Source organism: Sander lucioperca, chromosome 3 (assembly GCF_008315115.2).
Source record: "Sander lucioperca isolate FBNREF2018 chromosome 3, SLUC_FBN_1.2, whole genome shotgun sequence".
Taxonomy (NCBI): domain Eukaryota; kingdom Metazoa; phylum Chordata; class Actinopteri; order Perciformes; family Percidae; genus Sander; species Sander lucioperca.
Window position 1 is genome coordinate 23235183 of NC_050175.1, and position 20777 is coordinate 23255959.

The following is a 20777-nucleotide window of genomic DNA, read 5'->3' on the forward strand; positions in this document are numbered from 1 at the left end:
TGGCCATAGGTGGCCTTTTCCATTTGTAAACACTGAATTTCCTTTCCATTTGACTGTAGCTGTGTGACATTTCAAATAATAGGGATAACACAACCATTTATATCCCTGTTCTGGCTATGTAAAACAAACAGAATGAATGCAAGAACCAACTCTGCGTTCTTCTCAGTTTGGCAGATTCGTTGCTTAAGAAAGCCACTATGGCAATACCATCTTCACAAACTGCTGTGCTGTGGAAGCTATGAGAGACATAATGCAGCACTTAAGGACCACAGCCCTCCTCTATTATGACATATGGAACTAAATGGAAGTAGAAACTATTAATCTTTACTCATTTGGTGCCCTCAATGATAACAGTATATGGAAACATGCAATACATATGGCTAATTCCATCACCCTAATGGCTGAAAGCAAAACTACGACTGGGTAAACTGTCCAGACTGCTAACCTCCAGATGGACTCTAGTGACCACGCTGTCTGAAACCACAGTGACTTGCTGTTTAGCACAGAGTCAGTGAAGCCTGACTATCTCAGGGAGAGGCAATTCATGTAGATATTGACACACATATTAAGCTCAAAAGGTGGCAGAAAGGAGGAAAATTTGATTTGTTTACTCACATGCTTCACTTCTGATCAGTTTGCGCTTTTGGCAACTTAAATTAATTTACAATGAAAAAACATGAACATGAAGATGCTTCTGGGATATTCTGCTACAATATCTTCTGAGATTTTACAGTGATGACGTCTGACAGGTGACTTCAATTACCCAGATCCTACAAATCTGCCTCAATATGGGAAAGACCTGGCAGTTTAAAGGGACATACCAAAAGACTAAATTCTCCCAGAAACACCCAGCAAGTTTGGATCTGTTTGCCTTGTGGCTTGTCATGGGATCGCTGATAACTTGCTGTAACTTGCTGTAACTTGCTGTAACTTGTCTCACACCTCTGAATAAACTTGTCTGTGGGCAGAATACTTTCTTTTTAAATGGATTTTTTTTTTTTATCAGTTATACAGCATTTATTGGGATTTGACAGCCTTTACCTCCTGACTGAGATGTCTGATAAGTAATCAAGATCCTTCAAACCTCTGATTCATGCATGATGAATGATGATTGCTTGCTTGCCATCTCAGTGCTGAGAACAGCTGTCAAACTGACACCAAGATACTATATAACTTAAAAATAAAATAACATACCTTAAAAAAGTCATTTAATTAAGATGTAGGGAAAACACACATACCAAGTAACCAAATCATATGTTACAGAATACCACTCCGATTTTGAACTGTCATGTTTTGCTCAATGCACTTTAATATAACGATTTACACTTAAGAGCGTCTACACCGACCTTACTGTAGGTCTATTTATTTCAAGGTTATGGTTTGCTATAATGGCTTTCTATAGGCTTTTATTTTGATATGAGGGTATATTCTTCAAAATCGTATTTTAATTGGATTATCAGTTATTTGGGATAAGGATTAGGCTACTAACCATGTAGCCTAGTAGAGTGCTTCTTTGCCAGAGCAGCTACTACAATAGAAGTAGCCTAAGAGTCTTGATGACAAATATTACGCATTTGGCAAACCTCCTCATGACCCCAGTTAAAGGATAAAGGTTAATGAGTGTATCTTTATTTAGTAAGCCTACCTGCAGTCTGTGATTCCGTCGCGTTCTGTAGCTCTATCAAAGTTTCATCCTTCGCCTTTCCCGTTATTCGTCTCATAGCGGCCAGCGGTGTTTTTTTCTGAAGGCTTCACCTTCTCAGGAAAGCGGGGAAAAACCGTGAGAGGATGCCGCTCTGATCAGGTCGCGTCGATGAAGACTCCAACATGTAAGCATCGGCCGATCACACACTGAAATCAACGGGTCCGATTCAGATTAATATGGGGAATGGATCATATTTACATTATGGCCAATCTTCACTGAAACTGTACCCTGCTGGGCTCCCTGGCGCTACCCGAGAAGACCATGCACATATAAAGGGGAGTGGCATGGGGACTTTTTTTTGGTCGGCCAAATGGTGTGTGTGTGTGTGTGTGTGTGTGTGTGTGTGTGTGTGTGTGTGTGTGTGTGTGTGTGTGTGTGTGTGTGTGTGTAAACTTTACCTATTTTAATTTAGGCCTGTATATTTGATTACAAGGTGGCAATGTTACACAGTTCTGTTATCACTTTATTCTGTTAGATCTTTACTTGTTGTATGTAGCCTACATTTGGAGCATGTTTAAACCTAGCATGTAGCCTATAGAAACCATATAGTCTATGATAGAAACACAAGGAACTGACAGTAGTCTTCAATAGGATGATGACATCTTGTGGCCTTTTCCAGTATTGCACACTTGTAGCCTAGGCCTACTAATATAATAGTGTGACAAGAAAGTAAACTATTATTACTTCATACTTTTAACGAGAAATTGGTATTACTTTCTGATAAGTTGTAAGTAATGGTTTATAACTCATTATAAAGAATAGCCTATTTGGGTTGCCAGGTTGTGAGAGATCCCTCTGGTTGGTGTTTATCCTCCTCCAGCTGGACATCTTGTCTTTTTGCCTCTTCAGTAGGGCTGGGCAATATATCGAAATATATATATATATATATATAAATTTTGGATATCGTATTATCGTGATATGACATAAGTGTTGTCTTTTACTGGTTTTAAAGGCTGCATACAGTAAAGTGATGTACTTTTCTGAATTTACCAGACTGTTCTAGCTGTTCTATTATTTGCCTTTTCCCCACTTAGACATTATGTCCACATTACTGATGATTATTTATCTAAAATCTAAGTGTGAAGATATTTTGTTAAAGCACCAATAGTCAACCCTAGAATATCGCCGCAATATCAATATCGAGGTATTTGGTCAAGAATATCGTATTATCTGATTTTCTCCCTATCGCCCAGTCCTACTCTTCAGTTCAGTCTTTATTGTCCTGCATGGGACCAAACACTTCCAATTATATTTTGTTCCTTTTAAAAATCACCATTATTACCAGCATACAATCTTTCTCTCAGAACAGCTTTGGGTTTGAACAGACCAGCTCAACAACTCACAAACCACACTGTACCAACTATCAGGGTTAATGAGACGGCTGGCCTTTCTGGTTAGAAATGCCCCACTCAGCAGATTAAACAAATAGCAACGACGGTCTTAATTGGTGTACATTGTCTTTAAATAAAATCACTGCTGCTGTTTTTCTGCTGATACTGAAGCTCTCTTTATGGCTTACTGGAGGCCCTGGCAACAAATCCCTGAATAATATACAAGGTAGTGAAGATTATTGCAAAAAAACAAAAACATGTAAAATCCCCTTTTTAACTTTAGCTCACTGTCAGGGATGGAGGACATGGCCTACTCAGATCCTCAGTAAAAGTACTGATGTAGTCTATTATGAGCAAAATATTAAAAGTAAAAGTACATTATGCAACAACAAAAAATGGCCTCTGTGAGTGATATCACATAACCCAAGACTAAGATTGTAGATATTTAGAAACTAAGTAGGTGTACAATTTCCCTCGAGTAGGCTAGCCTATAAAGAAGCATAACTGGAGTCTGGAAACCATAAACTGTGGAAACACTCAAGTAAAGTATAGTGCCTCAAAGCTCAAAAGAATAGTAGCCTGAACGCACCACTGCCACTTAAAAAACTGTTAATGTGTAATTCAAATCTTTTGTAGCTTGTCTTAGATTGCCTACCTTATAATGTGAATGATGTCCTTTTGCATCACCTGTCGGTCTGTAGGCCTAGTTGTTGTCCAACACGTTAACAGAGTGAGACATCTCGACAACAACATATCCCTCCCCTGACTTTTCATCAAGAGCCAGCCAGCCGCCAATGCACCAACAGGTCAAAAGCTCCCCTTTTCTAACACTTTAATTATTGGGCTTTATCATTAATAGCTATAATAAAAGCATCCAAAGAGCAACATGTCATGGGACCTTTAAGTGGTGCCTCCCTATGTTTTTATTGTAAAACATTTCCATATGTTACCAGCTAACGCTAGCGGTAGCTAGCTAGCTTGGTTAGCAGAACGCTGAATAAGGCATTTCTATCATAATTTCTAGTCGACGGAAATGTCCCAATTAATTTTGATGTAGTGAAAACACACAGTGAGATGGCCAAAATTCAAGATGAAAACGCGGGCAACATCCCCAAACATTTTCACGGCTATTCAAATGTACATGGATGGTTAGCATTGCTAAGCCTCTGTAATGAATCATGATTGACAGGTTGGCGTGAAGCCACGCCCTTAAATCATCCCTGCATTATCGTCTATTTTAAAGTAAACAGAACTATAATTTTAAAAAATTAACATCCTGCTGTATTGAAGAAGACTTTAAACTAGTGATTGAGACGTGATAGAAATTGGTTAGTATAAAGGATCTTTGATATAATGCAGGTTTAAGGCACTTCCATATTGACTTCTGTCTCAGAACCGTAAAGCTTTGTCCACTAAATTTACAGTCTATGGTTTACATGGATGTATTAAGAGAACAATGGTTTAACGTTAAGTTACAGTTGATTAGCTAAGTTTATATTGCCAATATATTACAACATTTACTCAGAGGCCTTTACAATATGTACACCACAGTCATTGTATATTATATTTACGATAACAGCTAACAAGCTGACGTTAGACGTAAACGACCTTTTCACAGATGTAAACATTCTAAATGGACCCAAGTTGATTTCCTGTTGCAGTGTATGTGAATGGCATTAACTGACAGGAAGTTAACAAGGGGCCAGGCTGTTGCCTTGCAATGGAATGCCGTGATTGACCAATCATAATGAAGTATTCAACCAAGCTGTGTGATAATCATAGGTAAAAGCTAGTCCATCTGAATTATTAGACTTGATACTGTAAAGTGGTGATGGATCACCGATGTATTAAGAGAAGTGATGGATGCTGAGAGACGTTTTTCATTAGACCTGAAGTACACGTGTGGTCCACTAAGGGGAGCTCGAGTACAGCTAAAATAGCACATGCTTTGTTGTTATTGAGTGAGGTTTACCTTGTTAATGCTATTTATCATAATAACACGTTTGCTTACTACGACGGAGCATTAGGGCCACATCAAAGAAAAAAAAATAAGGAGGAAGATATTTTTTTTATTTATTTTGCATTTTGAGAATAAAGCCGAAATGTCGAGAATAAAGTCAACATGACGATAATAAAGTTGAAATACTTTTTCGAGAATAAAGTCGAAATGTCGAGAATAAAGTCAACATGACGAGAATAAAGTTGAACTATACCATTTCGAGAATAAAGTTGAAATGTCGAGAATAAATTCAACTCCTTTATCACTTAAATAGAGCGACTGTCCGCCATGCCAGCTGCCATGTAGGAAACATCATAGATATGGGTTACGTCCTTGGAGTGCCGCGCTCGCCTGAGCTCCACTCCATCAGGATCAGACAAATCAATTGTCTTATTGTGTGTTGTGATGCAACATATGCGTAGGTGTAACCATCGATACCCTCGCATCTGTCCATTACAAGCTTTTTCAGTTGGCCACCTCTTCCAAGTTTGTGTGGTTTCTCCTTCTGAACAGACGCAATTTTCGGCACAATCTCTTCAAATTCCTAATACTTATCATCATACTGTGTTTATGTGCTAAAAGAGAAAGAGTTCATGAATTTTGTAGAATACTATAGGGTCCGTGATAGGTAATATAGCTAGTAGTTTGGTTTATTCTCAAAAGTCCGACTTGATTCTTGAAATATCAAGTTTTTTCTCGACATGTCGACTTTATTCTCAACATTTCGACTTTATTCTCGAAAAAGTATTTCAACTTTATTCTCGTTATGTTGACTTTATTCTCAACATTTCGACTTTATTCTCGGCATTTCGACTTTATTCTCGAAAAAGTATTTCAACTTTATTCTCTTCATGTTGACTTTATTCTCGACATTTCGACTTTATTCTCAAAATGCAAAATAAATAACACATCTTCCTCCTTAATTTTTTTCCCTTGATGTGGCCCTAATGCTCCGTCGTAGCTTACAACTCAACCGTGCTTTGAATTAAAGCACCACTACATATCATCCCATATTGCTGTTTTTATTGTACTCTAGTTTAATAAAACAGTTAGTAAATAGCCAATCTAGGGTTTGACTGGTCGCACAAAACAAGACATTTGAAGACATCACTTTGGATTTCGGAAGCTAGGAGGCCAATTGTTCAGTATATTGTATGATGTTTTACAGACTAAAATGGTAGATTAATGTATTAATCCAGAAAAAAGAGAGCGGATTACTCAATCATGAATCGTTAGAAACAGCCCCATTGTTGCAATATCCTATATTTTAGCCAGATTATAGAGAATAAGAAAATACATGTAGACTAGACCTAGTATAGTATAGTAGGCTATATATTTAGTATTAATATTAAGTAAGTGTCAAGGTTAGTTGTCAGTCAAGCACCAGTTGTCTATATTTCATGTGATATAACAAAGGTGTTCTACAAAAGAGGAGCCCATTCATTAAGACGTAAGATTAGTTTACCATGCATTACCTCATATATGGGACGAGAAATTGGGCACTGCAATAGCCTAATCGTTTTATGTTATTTTTTTTATTTTTTATATTCAAAATTCATGTTTGCTCCACTAGGGGGAGATCGAGTACAGCTAAACAACCGCTTCTTTGTTGTAACCATTGACTGTAAAATTAATATTAACAGTCTATGGTTGTAACTGAATGCTCGAGGTCCTCCTTGTTTATTTATCATATCAGCTTCACATGTGTCGAACCAGAAAAATAAAAGACATCCAATTGTCCTTATGATTCTGAGCTTGTAAACACAAACACCGTATCAGTGTGGACAAAATGGTTTATTGATGTAGCTTATGTTGTTTCATCATAGCCTATATTTTGTCTACATATGTGCAACCAATGACGAAAGATTTTTGTGGCCACAGTGTGTTACATTAATGTATCTGGATTATTGTTAGACACATTATCAGTAGCCTATTATAGGCTACATCATAGTTTTGTTATTTTGGTTAGTAGTAGTCTATTGTACTAGCATGCTACATTAGCTGTTTTATTGACATGCAGAAGTCATGCAGTTGTTGCAGGTTTGTCATGCATTGGGAGCGAAGCAGTCTGCTCTTTTGTTCCGAGAGCAGATTCTGTGTGTGTGTGTGTGTGTGTGTGTGTGTGTGTGTGTGTGTGTGTGTGTGTGTGTGTGTATGTGTGTGTGAGAGAGAGAGAAAGAGAGAGAGAGAGCGAGAGAGAGAGGTTGTCTTTGGGATACAGCAGAGTGAGTGAGGAGGAGAGAGAGAGCGGGATGCTGACAGATTCCTGATAGATGGCTAAAATGGCGAAAGCGTGCTCGACCCCAGCGAGCCACCAAACTGTAGTACTGTAGGTCGGAACATGTAGCCTAGTTGCTGAAGCTGGATATCTCTGTGTGTGTTTTTAGCCCCAGTCTATTCACCTCACGTTGTCTTCTTGGCAAGTGCTGGAATATTTTCTGTAAGTGTTTAAATGGCATCCACAAGGCACCGCCGCCTTGTTCCGTGCTTTTTGGGAATACTCGTAAATGCTTTAATCGGTAAGTGGCATTATTTTAATACCGGAGTAGAGAGTAGTGCTGCAGGGTGTGATTGCTTGTGTAGGATAACCGCTGTTAGTGTGCATGCTACAAGCAGCGATATTGCGCTGCTGCTGACCAGTAACCCTGAACTTGGCCCCTCTCCGGTGTCCGTTAGTATTTCGGCTGTAAATGCCAATGTGAAGGCTGGTGCAGGAGCCGTGTGCACTGTGGAATTTGTACCTGCAGGTTACTGAGTTACACGCGGATACTTGGTAGCCTAGTAGACCATATTTAAAGTTAAATTGTATGTCCATTCTGCAGAACTTTGAAATGTTTTAGCAGGCGATAGGTGTTGTTTCGCCATCACTTCATACAGTATGCGCAATATGCTATATATTCAAACCTAGATGTCTTATGAGCACCATAATAATACTCGGTAGCCACGTGCAATGTAGTCAGCAGAGTTCCTGGATTGTTTTCCTATTTATGTTGATGGGAACACGATTAGAAGAATGTAAATGATCTTCTACTGAAAGGTGTCTAATTGGTGCTTTGAGAAAGCCACATTTTTGCGATACAATAGCAGTGAATTGTGCAGAAAATACTTATTTTCTACTGTAGTTCTCCTCATGACTGCCTTTAATAAGGAGTTCTAACAGGGCTGTAGAATTAGAGCCAATTTCCCAATGTTTTTGTTAATCACATGGACTCAATAGTACACATTCAGCAGGGAGGGAGGGGGTATTAATATATATTGTATATTTACTATATATTTATGATATATTATACATTATCAACTAGATATTAACCTAAGATATTGTAGTTTTTAAATGCATATAGGCTTTTGAATTTGCTCTTACCTCCTACTAGGCTACTTAACTCCCCAAACCTAACACTAAAAAGTGACATACTCTGATAGATGGGAGTTTCATATCAGGGGAATTTTTAAGAAGATTGACTTCTTGAATGGTGAGTCCTTACAGCACGCCACCCTGGTTATTGGTCTGAGGATAGATTAAAAGACTGTGGTTATTGCCTGCTGGGAAGAATATTCTGTACAGATTAAATGTCAAGACTGTCCCTCTCCTCCTTTTCAAATTTTCTTTTTCGCCCCTTTGTTCATTATGATAGACAGTTTCTCTCTCTATGTGAGGCCCCTTAATTCAGAGGCAGGAGAGAGTATTGGGTATTTGCAAAGCATACCACAAAGGCCCCGACTGGAATCATAAAGGCTAGTACACAGTAGTTCATAACATGTTCAGTCAGATAACTGGGAACAAAAACTTCAGAAGCACAGCTCTGTGATGGATGTAGTTCCAATCTACCCATCACATGAAAGAAAGAGTCTGCCTCGGAGATTAGATTCAGTTGATATATAGATACTTTTTAGGACATTTTAAGCACAGTTAAAATAAGGCAGTAAGAACAATATCTGCATTATATCTGTTACGGCCTGAAGAGCTCAAAATGCCGTACATCATTCAGAAGATTTCATGATGCATATGAAAGGGCAAGTGTTTGCTTTGAATGGACTGACTGAGTTAGTTTGTGTCTTTCATGCTTCAGAAAAAAGAACCGTATTTTTAATTATTAACCAATGTTAAATCAAAGCGTGTAAGAGGAAAAATACTGAGTACTTTCACTTAACTTCTGTTCCTGCTCACTCAAGTTTCTATAAAGTCATTATATTTGATCCAGATGTGTTTAGTTTATTACTGTTATAACAGTTATAGAAAGATACTACAGGTGAATACTTCTGTGAGAGAAGATTGTACATTGAGAGGTGAATTGTGCAACAGCTGCGATACATCTACTACCATGCCAACACATGGACAATTTCTCAGCATTCTCGTGTTGCATTACCTATATTACTGTCATTTCTGTGTTATCGCCGCTAGAAAAGAAGTGTAATGATTAATAATTGATCAAGCAGAAGCCTATAGAAGGGAACGTAAGTGTCTTTGCTCTATGCATGGTCTTCCCCCTGGAAATAGAATAACTATTGCTTTTTAGCCAGACACTAAATACTATATAAAAAGAAACCAAGCTGTTCTGTTGATGCTCTTTCTAGTAGTTCATTCATACTAGTGACTGTCTGCTGTTTTATCCTTGCAACATACTTGATCTAAATGCAAATATATGACTTTTGCTGTGCCTGTTGGAAGACACTTCCTGATACGGTTGTAAGTCTATCCCTGTTTAATACTCACCACCCCTGTGGAATATAGGTGGTGTGCATCATTTTCTTTAAAGTGGTAATACTGCTTCAGCTTTCCGTCCACAGTGAAATATGATGGAGGATAAATTCACAACTCTTATCTATTGTGTACAAAACATTCCACTTTTCAAACAAACCTCAAGTGATGCTGCAGCAAATTAAAGTAGTTATTTAGAAATAGGTTGTATGCATTGTTATGGTGGATAAGAGTGAGCTGCAGCAGATGGATGTTGAGAGAGTAAGGAGAAAAAAGTAAGTAATTTAGACAAATAAAAAAAAAAACTACAAAAAACCCTCTACTTATGAATTTATAAGATACTAATATCTAAAATCAATCCAAAAACAGTTTTCCATAAGTGCATCATATGATGCCAGGCAGTTGTCTTGCAGGCAGCAAGAAGTCTGTGGTGTGTCCTCGGCTCACTTAGCTCTATCAGTGGTGCTCATGTCTGGGAACAACAGTCTGTCAGTAGCTGGTGTGTGATTCTAACTTTACTGTTGCAGCAGTAAACCTTTGTGCCAGCCAGCCACACTTATCTGTCAATAGTAAGCCAGAGCATAAGCCACACTTAGCCAACACTTGTCTCTGGTTTCACCCGGTAATCTGACATGTTAGTGTCTTTTTCCTCTGCATTAGGATGTGTGTGTGTGTGTGTGCGTGTGTGTGTGTGTCCGTATGTCTCCTTATCTAACCATGAAAATCCAGGCCTGTATAGATTCATGTCTTAGAACATGTGTTTCTGTGGATAGGAGGCGGTGTTCTTGCCACCAGTTTCCACAGCTGAGCTCTCCTCTCTGCACACCCTCTGGATGCTCAGCATTCACAGATGACATTAACCTAAACCACACAAAGTGCAAAATCCGGCTATCCCCTGTTTCTTTTGTCCTTTTATTTCCCTTGTCTCATTGGATTTGTCAGATGATTCAGTGATGTCCTCAAAATGATTTTCTCTAACCTTTTTGTTGTTTGTAACCTTCTAGCCACCCAAAGCTCTGAATTGCATTAGCCAGTCACTCTAGCAACATGCTTTATTCTCTAGGAATACCCAAAGCCGAAGAACTTTCACAATGTTGTAGCTAATGGAAGAAACTGATTGATTGAAGTCATGAGGAAGTACATCAATAAAGCTGTTTAATCACCTCCAAATCAATGCCATTGTAACACATTGAACACCAAACTGTTATTATCCTGTTTGCTGCAAGGCATGATACCATTGACTTATGTCATTTTAAAATACAAAGCCTTCAATATGTCTGTCAATCTCGATCTGAACACGTTTAACATCCTGAAATTTGTCCAGAACACATTTTGCTCAGTATAAAAAACTTACTTTATTCGAGAATAATCCATGTTTTGATCAAAACATGAAGTGTGACTGACTGAATGCATGGCTGCAGGCTTTGTATATTTCTTTCCTCTCTGCTGGCTGCATGCCATGTGAAAACATGATGTCTGTTGTACCAAAGGAGACAGAGCTCTGTGTCCAGCATCATTTTGGAGAGCAGCAGCCCAGACAGGCCAACAGGGTGATTATCGCCTGCCAGCTAAGGGTTAAATATTTCTCCACCACCACCACCCCCTTGTTTTTCACAAGTGATAGCACTGATGTCTCTCGGGTTCCATGGCCATTTACGTTCTGTGCTTGTTGAGTGAAAAAAAGGGGTGGGGGGTGGTCACATAAAAAAAAGTATACAGAGCAAGAAGAAAGTAGAGGAAATGTTTCTTTGAATTAAACTCCATATGTGATCTTCATGGACGAGTGTGTCAATGAATTCCTTGTCTTCACCTAAGGGGAAGTACTTCTTGGCTGGAATTTGAGGGATGAAGCCGGAGGTTCTCTGTTTTGACCCTTGTACTTTCCCCCCCCTCCACTGCCCTCCCCTAGCCCCCCTCCCACCAGATTCCAGGGCCTGGGGCAGAGACTGGTAGTGCTTAGTCCATCAGCAGCTGAAACATGATACCAAGAGAGCCCGCTAAGCTCCTCTTTTATAGTACCAAGTCAGGTCAGGCTGTTTACATCCTGTATTTATTGTTCTCCCACTCACCCTTCTTTACCCTCAGAAACCACAAATACAAAAATCTAATCTCACGTTATTATAAAGTGGAAAGCATCACTTCAAATCAATGTAGTCACATATCATTTTGTGTTGAGTGGTGAGAATGAAAAAGAGCAGTTATCACGGTGACAAAGTTGGTGCCACTGGTTAACTGGCATAGCACATACAGTACATACAAGGCCATGCATGTGTGGGTGTTTAGTACACAAGAGTACACATGCTCTGCTATGGTGCATTTGATCCTATCCCATGTTCATGGTTGGCATATTATCCCCTAAATCTTAAAGGTCCTATGACATGCTGCTTTTTGGATGCTTTTATATAGGCCTTAGTGGTCCCCTAATACTGTATCTGAAGTCTCTTTCCCGAAATTCAGCCTTGGTGCAAAATTACAGCCACTAGAGCCAGTCCAACAATGAGCTTTACTTAGGATGTGCCATTTCTGTGTCTGTAGCTTTAAATGTTATTGAGGGGGGGCAAGGTGGAGGGTGGGGGTGTGGCCTTGACCAACTGCCACTTTGCTTGTTTGCAAGCCATGATGTCTCTCTCTTTCTCATGGGCGGGCCAAATTCTCTGGGCGGGCAAAGCAGAGAAAGGGGAGGTAATCTTGCTCCTTCTGACCTCATAAGGAGGAGATTCCAGATCGGCCCATCTGAGCTTTCATTTTCTCAAAGGCAGAGCAGGATACCCAGGGCTCGGTTTACACCTCTTGCCATTTCTAGCCACTGGGGGACCATAGGCAGGCTGGGGGAACTCATATTAATGTTAAAAAACCTCATAAAGTGAAATTTTCATGCCATGGGACCTTTAACTCAGTGTCAACTTATTAGCTTTTTCTGGAACTTCAATGGAGTTTGACAACTTGAGCAAACTCTAGAGGAAAACTATGAGATGAAAAAGGCCTTTGGCCAGATGTATAAACGATGCTTATGCACAAAAACCATGCGTGCGCCATTTCCAACATATAAACTGGTATTTATAAAGGAAGACTGCGGTGAGAATGTGCACACCTTGCACATACTTCATATAGCAAACACACGGTTTTAGCTGTGGGAGATGAGGAGGAAATTGAATATAAGTTGAAACATGGGTAACATTGTTTCTAGGTTGTGTGCCAGTTTCACCGATTTGTGTTATTATTTTTGCAGGCTGCATACAGTGTTCTGTTAAATGTCAATCAAAGGCGCATTTCAAAAAAACAAAATTAAATTATTTATGAGGGATGAATTTCATCATTCTTTTTATTTAGTCTACATTTGAGCCATCATCTTCCTGTTAATGATCATTTAATTGGATCCTGTATATTGAAGTACTATATAAGTCTGTTTCAACATGAGCGCTATGAATGAATCATTAATCATCCTTCTGACATTAAATGATAGTTTGTAAAGACGAGATGAGTTAGTGGTACGGACGCTACAAGTAACCACTGTGTCGTGGTGGAGCAGCCACGAGTATTGTTATGCAAACGGCTGTGTATGGGCCTTTCTACAGCCATTTATGGCTACCTGTGCAAGTAGAAACGAAGCTCGTGCACGTGCGCCCAGCTCCACAATGATTGAGATTTATAAAACAGAATCAGGCGTATATTGCTGCTCTATAAATCTGACGAAAAAAATCCGTATGCTATCTTTGTGCGAACACACAGTTTTAGTTGTGAATCTACACAGAGTTTTATGCATCTGGCCCCTTGAGTTAGAATTGTTTTGATAAACTACTGTTTACAAGGTCAAGAATGAGCTTTCACACTCAACTATATAGTGATCATTTGTGTGTGTCTCTTTAGGTGTGATGTGTGAAGCGGAGCTCTCCTTCACACTGGAGCCCAGTGACATCATCGCTGTACAGGAGCAGCCCCTCGTGCTCCACTGCCAGGTGAACGGCATCCCCCCAATTACGACACAGTGGAGGCACAACGGCCTGCTTTTAACTCAGGATCAGCATCACACCACCTTCATCAATGGCTCACTCCTGGTCGCTCACTTCCAGAAGACCAAATCTGATGGCTCATCTGACGAGGGCGACTACGAGTGTATGGCCCAGAATTCCTTTGGGCTGGTGGTGAGCCGCAAGGCCCGTATTCAGGCAGCCAGTAAGTCTCTTCTTTTGTCTTATAGTGATGCACTTGTAGGCATGTATGTGTTTACTGGGGCAAACGTTTTTTTTTTAAGTTCTTTACATTCAGTTAGATTGCATGCATTCACTCTAAACCAAATTAAAGGAACATTTTGGGAAATACGCTTATTTGCTTTGTTGCTGAGAGTTACAGTAGGTGAGAAGATCAATTCCACTCTGTTATATCTGATGTAGCCTGGCACTGTCCAAAAGTAACAAAATCCACATGGATTCTCCACTGGTTGCCTGGGAACCTCACAGTGACAACAAGTTCAGGAAGTAATTGTACCCAGCCAATAAATAGTCCCAACACACCCTGTGAAACCACAATGGACGGTGTTTTTGTGCTGATTAAATAAACGAAATATGTGTTAATTAGTGAGCTGTAAAGATGCTGGTAGGCAGACTGTTGGCTCCAATTTCATATTTAATGTGCACACATAAGGTTATTGATCCTCTCATCTAACTCTCATTTAAGAAAATATCTCAACTGAGTTTTATTTTCAATCCGTTCTTTGAACCTGTATGTGTGTGTGTTTGTGTGTGTGTGTGTGTGTGTGTGTGTGTGTGCTAGCTGTTATCTTTACATTCTGAATTTATAATCTTAAATTATCTTATTATTGTTGTCTAGTTGTGTTGTCAGTATGGAAAGTTTCAAGTGTCAGAATAAGAAATCATGATTGAGCAATGCAGATTTGACACAGGCAGAAACTGCAACCACAACCACTTATTAAGTTTGATGAAGTTGTGATCTGTGTTCCCTACAAATGAAAACAATGTAATTGAAATATCGTAATCACATTTCAGTCCAGTCCCAGTCATCAGGGTATTGCTCTGCTGTAAATGTACTTAATTTCCCCGGGTGTGGAGTCATTTGAATATCATTCTTTGAGTGTAATGAACTTTCTGATGCTCATCTACAGTGCTGCTTAGAAATTTAAGCTTTTGAGTTTAGCATTAACAAGTGCTCATGCTGAGAGTCTCCAAGCTGCTTTGTAAGAGTGCAATAAGCTCGAAGCAACCCAGCAGCCCACTCACTGGTGCAGGCATCAAGATAAATCTCCTCTGGCTTGACCACCAAATCTCTTATTTGAAGTCACTCTAGTTTAATATTAAATTCTCAGTGTTGTTGCCATGGTTCATTTACAACATCATCATAGTCAATCTGACTCTCTGTACTCCTCTTTTCTCTCACACACACACTGCGTGTCTCATCTTACTTTAAATCAAAGGCATCAAGGATATGCACATTCCTCTGTGGACACGCTGAGACTTTGCAGCAGCTTTAGTGATACTGTACTGTTGCACACTGTGTTGAGTTAGGATTTTTTGAAGCTTCTGTTATATATACTCTGTAAAACAGAGATGGACAAAGGCTCGCAGAAGCCTGTTGATTCCCGGGCTGTGTATAGACAGCACACTGCTGTGCTGTTGTGGCAAATACAGCTTTTCCACTCAGCGGGATAGGGAGGGAAGCATGGATGTCTCACTGGCCGAAGGGAAAAGTCACTTCAGCTCAGTGGCTGGCGCTGTCAAACACATGCAACCTTTTAAGGCCTCCCGAAAGGTTCTTTCTTCCCAAAGGTCAGATTGAAAGGTCATTATTTTATCACATTTTATTTTTTATTCTGCATTAGTAAAACTCTTCAGTAGGGTCCCCCTAATTTATATTTTCACGGGATTACTTTGGTATAGCTGTAAGAAAGCATGAGGAAAATGAAAATCAATAAATGTATGGACACAGAGTTCATCACCTGAACAGGGTGCAGAGAAAACAATAGAGTTACCCTGATGATTTGTATTGCAGCAATGTACAGTGTCTTATTTATGGCTTCAATATCTGGTAGCAATCACATGATATTCGTTTGAAGTTTTAGCTCGTTTTTTTTTTTCTTTTATCAATGTTCAATGGAAATGTTTGGATTCATATTTTTGTAAACAATTCAGCGAGTATACACTAGCCTCCAACTTAGTTTATTAATGTGTTTCTGTAAGGAAAATATATATTTCAGTGAGAATAGTATAATTCTAGTGTGTCATGCTCTGAATCTAAAAAAATAACGTGTTGATTGCATTGCTAAAAGTGGAAATTTGTAAAATACAGAGTTGTGAACCATGCAACACTGTCCCTCATTAATCTTGTATTATTAAATAATCAATATCAATATCATTTTAAGGTGTTGCAATGTAATGTCAAATTGTGCCTCACAAATTAATCTTTGAATCCAATAATCAGCAAATTCATCATTCAAGTGTTTAGTACCGTATGAGCATGAAAAATTAAGAATTATGCAAGCGTAGAGCAATCCTTCGTCACTCGTGGGTTTCTGAGTAATTGTGATGTAAATACAGATTTAATCTTGCTGAATGAACCTGACCTGGAACACACCTTGGACTTGGTGGGTCAAGTTCAAAATCATTCATTGTGGAAAGTTTCTGTTTTGGCGGGGCTTTGCTCTCCTGCAGCTTTTCCTCCCGTCTTGTATTGATTGGGAAGGGACTGAAGAATTACTGAAAGTCTGACCCCTGACCTTTTGGGTTGTATTGAGCAGTCTTTGAAGGCGAGGCGTTGAATGAGTAGAAGCTCTGCTATAATCATAGTCTGTCTCACTTCCATCAAGGCAGCAAGAAGCCATCACTGTGAAAATAATCCTCCAGAGACCCTGCAAAGGGACTGGCAAGAACTTCTGATTGTAAATGTCCCCATGTTACTCATCATTTGTCACTAATACCTTGTGTATTTTGGAAGATTTGCCATAAAATAATTTTTTGTATTTCACTGTGGATTTGACCACGTTTTGAGTTTTCATTGTTTTACAGTGTATAAAAAAATGCCTCTTTCTTTCAGAAGTCAAATTAATGAGGCTTTCATTGCACCATTAGTTGTGGTAGTTGACTTTCAGTCTAACCTAGGGATCTTGTACTTTCCCTGTTGTGTCACATGGAGCAAAATCACATATTTCCACCGTTCATAAGTAGGCATAATTGGCTTTCCTACCTGCAGTGTTTCTGTTAGGCGGTCTTGGAAAGGCTTTAAAGATGATTTCTGTTCTGTACATTCAGAAAAATGGCAATCATCCTTCATCGCCTAGCTTCTTCCACTCCTCTGCCTCCAGGTTCCTGCAGGCGCTGGTTCAGTGCAGAAGTGTTCCCCTGTTGATCAAACCTCAATTTGTCAAACTATTATGTTTTAGGTCTTTAATATAAGGTCTGAAAGGAGCTTAATCTTTGAGGTGAATAATATTCTACATGGATTTGGACAATTGCTGGTCTAGATAATTTAGGATTAAGTGTTTTCATTTTGTGTATGAAGAAAAATGGCCCAAAACCAGTAAATGCTCCTTACAATCCTTACAAAGATCGCTGACCAGTGTTTGTTTCTTTTCCTTTTCCAAGTGTTTGTTAATCTTGATGCTCTCTTTGTGTTTTTTGAGGTAATTTGCCGTGTTATAGTCCCTCTTACAACAGAGCTCTGACTTGTACCACTGTGATGCAATGGGTGGTGTGATTACTGAAGCCTCTTTATAGCCCTCCCAGTGGATAAAGCTTCCATCTTACCCTCCACACTACCTCCCTCCATTAATTTCACTTTTTATTTGCTTGACAACCATTTGTTGGAGCTCACTGTCGGGGGCTGGTATAGGACGGACTCCCCGTCGCCCCTCTAAAGCGCCGGTCAGTCCAGGAAACTCTTTTTTTCCTCCTAAATGTTATCTCTCTGATGGTCGGTTTCTCCCTCTGTCTCCCTCTCTTGCCTCAGTTTCTCTAGGACCTCCTCATTAGGTTGTGTTCAGGAAGCTTTTCATCATTTGGATGAATGACAAGCCTGGTACAGTGGGCCTGGCCAGGGCTCCTGCCCCTCCCCCACAGCACACCCGTGTCACCAGGAAACACACCACAAAAGCCCCCCTGTTACAAAATAGCTTTTAGGATCAATTGAAATGACTTGCTTTTGTCTGTTTGTCTGGAATTAATTGGAAAGAGTTGAAGCTTTGTTAGGAAATAATTTATTTTTTTCCCCCAGTCCCATTCATATGTGGAGACTGTAATTGACCTTAGGGACCATTCGAAAAGATTTGCAAACACAAAATGAAGTGTGCTGAGAAAAGGCAAAGTCAGTGCAAACATGAGGAGAGTTAAAATAAAAAAATGCAATAAATGCAAGTACAATAACTGAGCAGTTATTTATTTTATTGACTACTTGAGTGTAGATACAGAGACCTTGGCTGCTGGATGATAATTTTCACCTTGTTTATTTTCAAAATGGTCATGGTGAATTTAACTGCCGCTATAATGGTAGGCTACTGAATGAGACTTTAATAAATAAAAAAAGAACCCAGGGGGCTGTTAAGGATGAAATAGGAGAAGACACAGGATGCCTGTAAAAGTGTCTCAGTTTATACCCATGCCTCTCATTTCTGCAAATTCAACTCCTTTCAGGGGTGTAAATGTAATCTAGTGTGATGTCGGTAGAAACTATATGTGTAGCTCTGGCAGAAGATGAGAAGTTGCAACATGCTACATTTAAAAGCTGCGTGGATGGATTGCAACTAGCAGCTACTCAGAATCAGACACCAGTTAGTGAGGGTGATTTATGGGGAGCTCCTGTTAGCTTATGTGAGAGTGTTTGTACGTGTGCATGTGTTTGGAGGGTTGACAGTGGCTCTCCATCACCCTCCGACCTTCCTGTCCCCACCCCTTTCATGGCCTCCTGCCTGGGTGAATGCTGAAGCGCTATCCCTACATCTCCTTGTAACTCCCTTTGTCTGCCAAACCCCGCCCTCGATCTGTCCCCCCTCCTATCCTTGCTTTTCTCTGCTCGCTTGCCACGAAGCAAGTCATCTCTCTGTCATATAGATTAGCACACTAAATGCCATATACGCTTCTTTTGACATTTAAACATGAAGCCTCTTTGCGTTTTCTTTTGATCCTTGCAAAATCGACATCAGTTCATGCGGAAGATCTAATGCATTTTTGACGCTGGAGCATTAGTAACTTTATCTATCACGATTTTTGAGGAAAGTCATATGGTATTGCCTTTTTATGCCGCATAGCAAATATTGAATAGTCATCATATTCCTCTTGCTGATATCCTCTCATTTGATATTCCTGTCTTAAAAACATCTCATGGTAGTACATGGCCTTTGACTGCCCTGGTCATTCCTTTGGGCAGGTATGTGGGCTGATGTTAAACCAGAGTGTTCCCTCCTGCTGTTTGGTCAGTGCCCCTCCATCTGTCCGCCAGTGAGTCAGAAGGATTGAGGAAGAAAGGGTTCCTTTTTTTTTTCTTTCTTTTTTCTGTACTGATGAAGCGGGCTGATGGGATGAGAGCTCTGGCCTCTGCTGTGTAATTACACTAGAAACCGGTTTATTACTGTACACCTGCAGAATAAATACTCAGATCGCATTGCCTGATTACGCATGCTCAATTTCAGGTTGATTCAAGATTTTATTACTTGTTTAAGAATAGTAGTCAGCTTTTTAGAGTGGGTTCAAAGTGGGTTGTGGTACTCTGCATGGTTATATTTAAGCAAAGGCAAGAGTAAACAACTGCCTGTCTCATTCTCTCTCTCTCTCTCTCTCTCTCTCTCTCTCTCTCTCTCTCTCCCCCCCCCCCCATGCTTATTAAGATGCTGTTTGTCCTCTATGGGTTGTTTTCTTTCTCAGGGATCTGAATAAACCGCAATACTGAACCTCCCTAATGCCAACTCTGGATATTTGCATTGACAAATGCTTAAGCGTCCAACTCTCCTGTGGGGAAGGGCCAGGACAAATCTCTATGATGTCTGAAGATGACACATCATTGACCTTGAAGCAGTGGAAAGTCACAAAGGGATCCCATACTGCCTATAATAATCATTATTGTCTTTGTTTACTGCATGTCTTTATACGGTGGGGAACAATGAGATGCAATGTACAATTTTGGTTAGCTTTCCAAACCAATTCAGTTTGAGTCACTTTGCTAATGAATTACTAATCAAATATTTATTAGATACGTTAACTACTATTTATATTTTATTACAGTATTGATCATGCTGCATGGTTGTAATCAAAAAGGGCATGCACCCTAACCTGCTTTGCAGAATTATATTTATTTAATGTCCTCTATCTCCAAATGTCAGGAATGAATAGCTGATACAACAAAACTCTAGAGCACAATGGTTGCTAGTGTGCTTAAATCTTGAACTATGCTGACAGGACTTCAGCCATGCACAGACATACATGGAGAGCTGTAACAATCTTCTGTTAGGGGGGGGGGCTGCCTCATAACATGAGGGATGAGCTGCTGTGTGAAGCAGAACAGGGAAACCTTATGCACTAAAAATATCCGCCTCTGTAAACGCATCACTCGGCGAATCAAGACACTAAACAAGGGAAGGAATACTGAAGAGTGGTGAAACAGCTGGGTGATGGAAATATTGAACTGCTCAAATTAGCTTTTTGCTTATTCCCCCAGGCCTACTGCCTTCATGTTTGGCATGGTTTTAGTCCTACTTATGTCTTTCTTCGAGTGATATAGTAGCAAAAGGACTCATGTTATATTTCATGTCATGTTGTTATATAGTGCTTTAACAAAATGCAATGTGCTTTTTACACAAGAGGAAAACAGGCACACAATACACACATGTACATTATGTAGTTGGTATGTACCAAATGCATACACACACAAACATGCAAACACAAGTTGATGGGCTACATTTAGTTGTAAACCAACTACAAATACATTTTGACATATTAAACATACAGAATCATAAAGAAGAAAAAAAGAGAGTAGAGATCATGATATGCAACAGAATAATTTCTCACGTTATGTGATAAAAGACAGACATTAAGTTTAGAGTACAAAGTA

At 39.6% G+C, this 20777-nt stretch overlaps 2 protein-coding genes across 4 annotated transcripts in view; one reads left to right on the top strand and one right to left on the bottom strand.

The window, feature by feature from the left end:
* Window positions 1-1979, bottom strand: part of ano5b (anoctamin 5b) — a 28418-nt gene extending 26439 nt beyond the window's left edge. For both annotated transcript variants that reach the window (XM_031324136.2, XM_031324137.2), the window contains exon 1: window positions 1646-1979. In XM_031324136.2, the coding sequence (XP_031179996.1) occupies window positions 1646-1721 (76 nt within the window). In that variant the 5' untranslated portion in view covers window positions 1722-1979. The remainder of the gene's footprint in view (window positions 1-1645) is intronic.
* A 1829-nt stretch (window positions 1980-3808) lies between these two features.
* Window positions 3809-20777, top strand: part of igdcc3 (immunoglobulin superfamily, DCC subclass, member 3) — a 64339-nt gene continuing 47370 nt past the window's right edge. Inside the window, exons 1-2 of one of the 2 annotated variants that reach the window (XM_031276594.2) lie at window positions 3809-3842; window positions 13599-13904. In XM_031276594.2, coding sequence (XP_031132454.1) covers window positions 13604-13904 — 301 coding nt within the window. In that variant the 5' untranslated portion in view covers window positions 3809-3842; window positions 13599-13603. Of the gene's footprint in view, window positions 3843-7272; window positions 7555-13598; window positions 13905-20777 lie in introns of those variants that run through there. The other variant, XM_031276593.2, reaches the window with a different exon arrangement.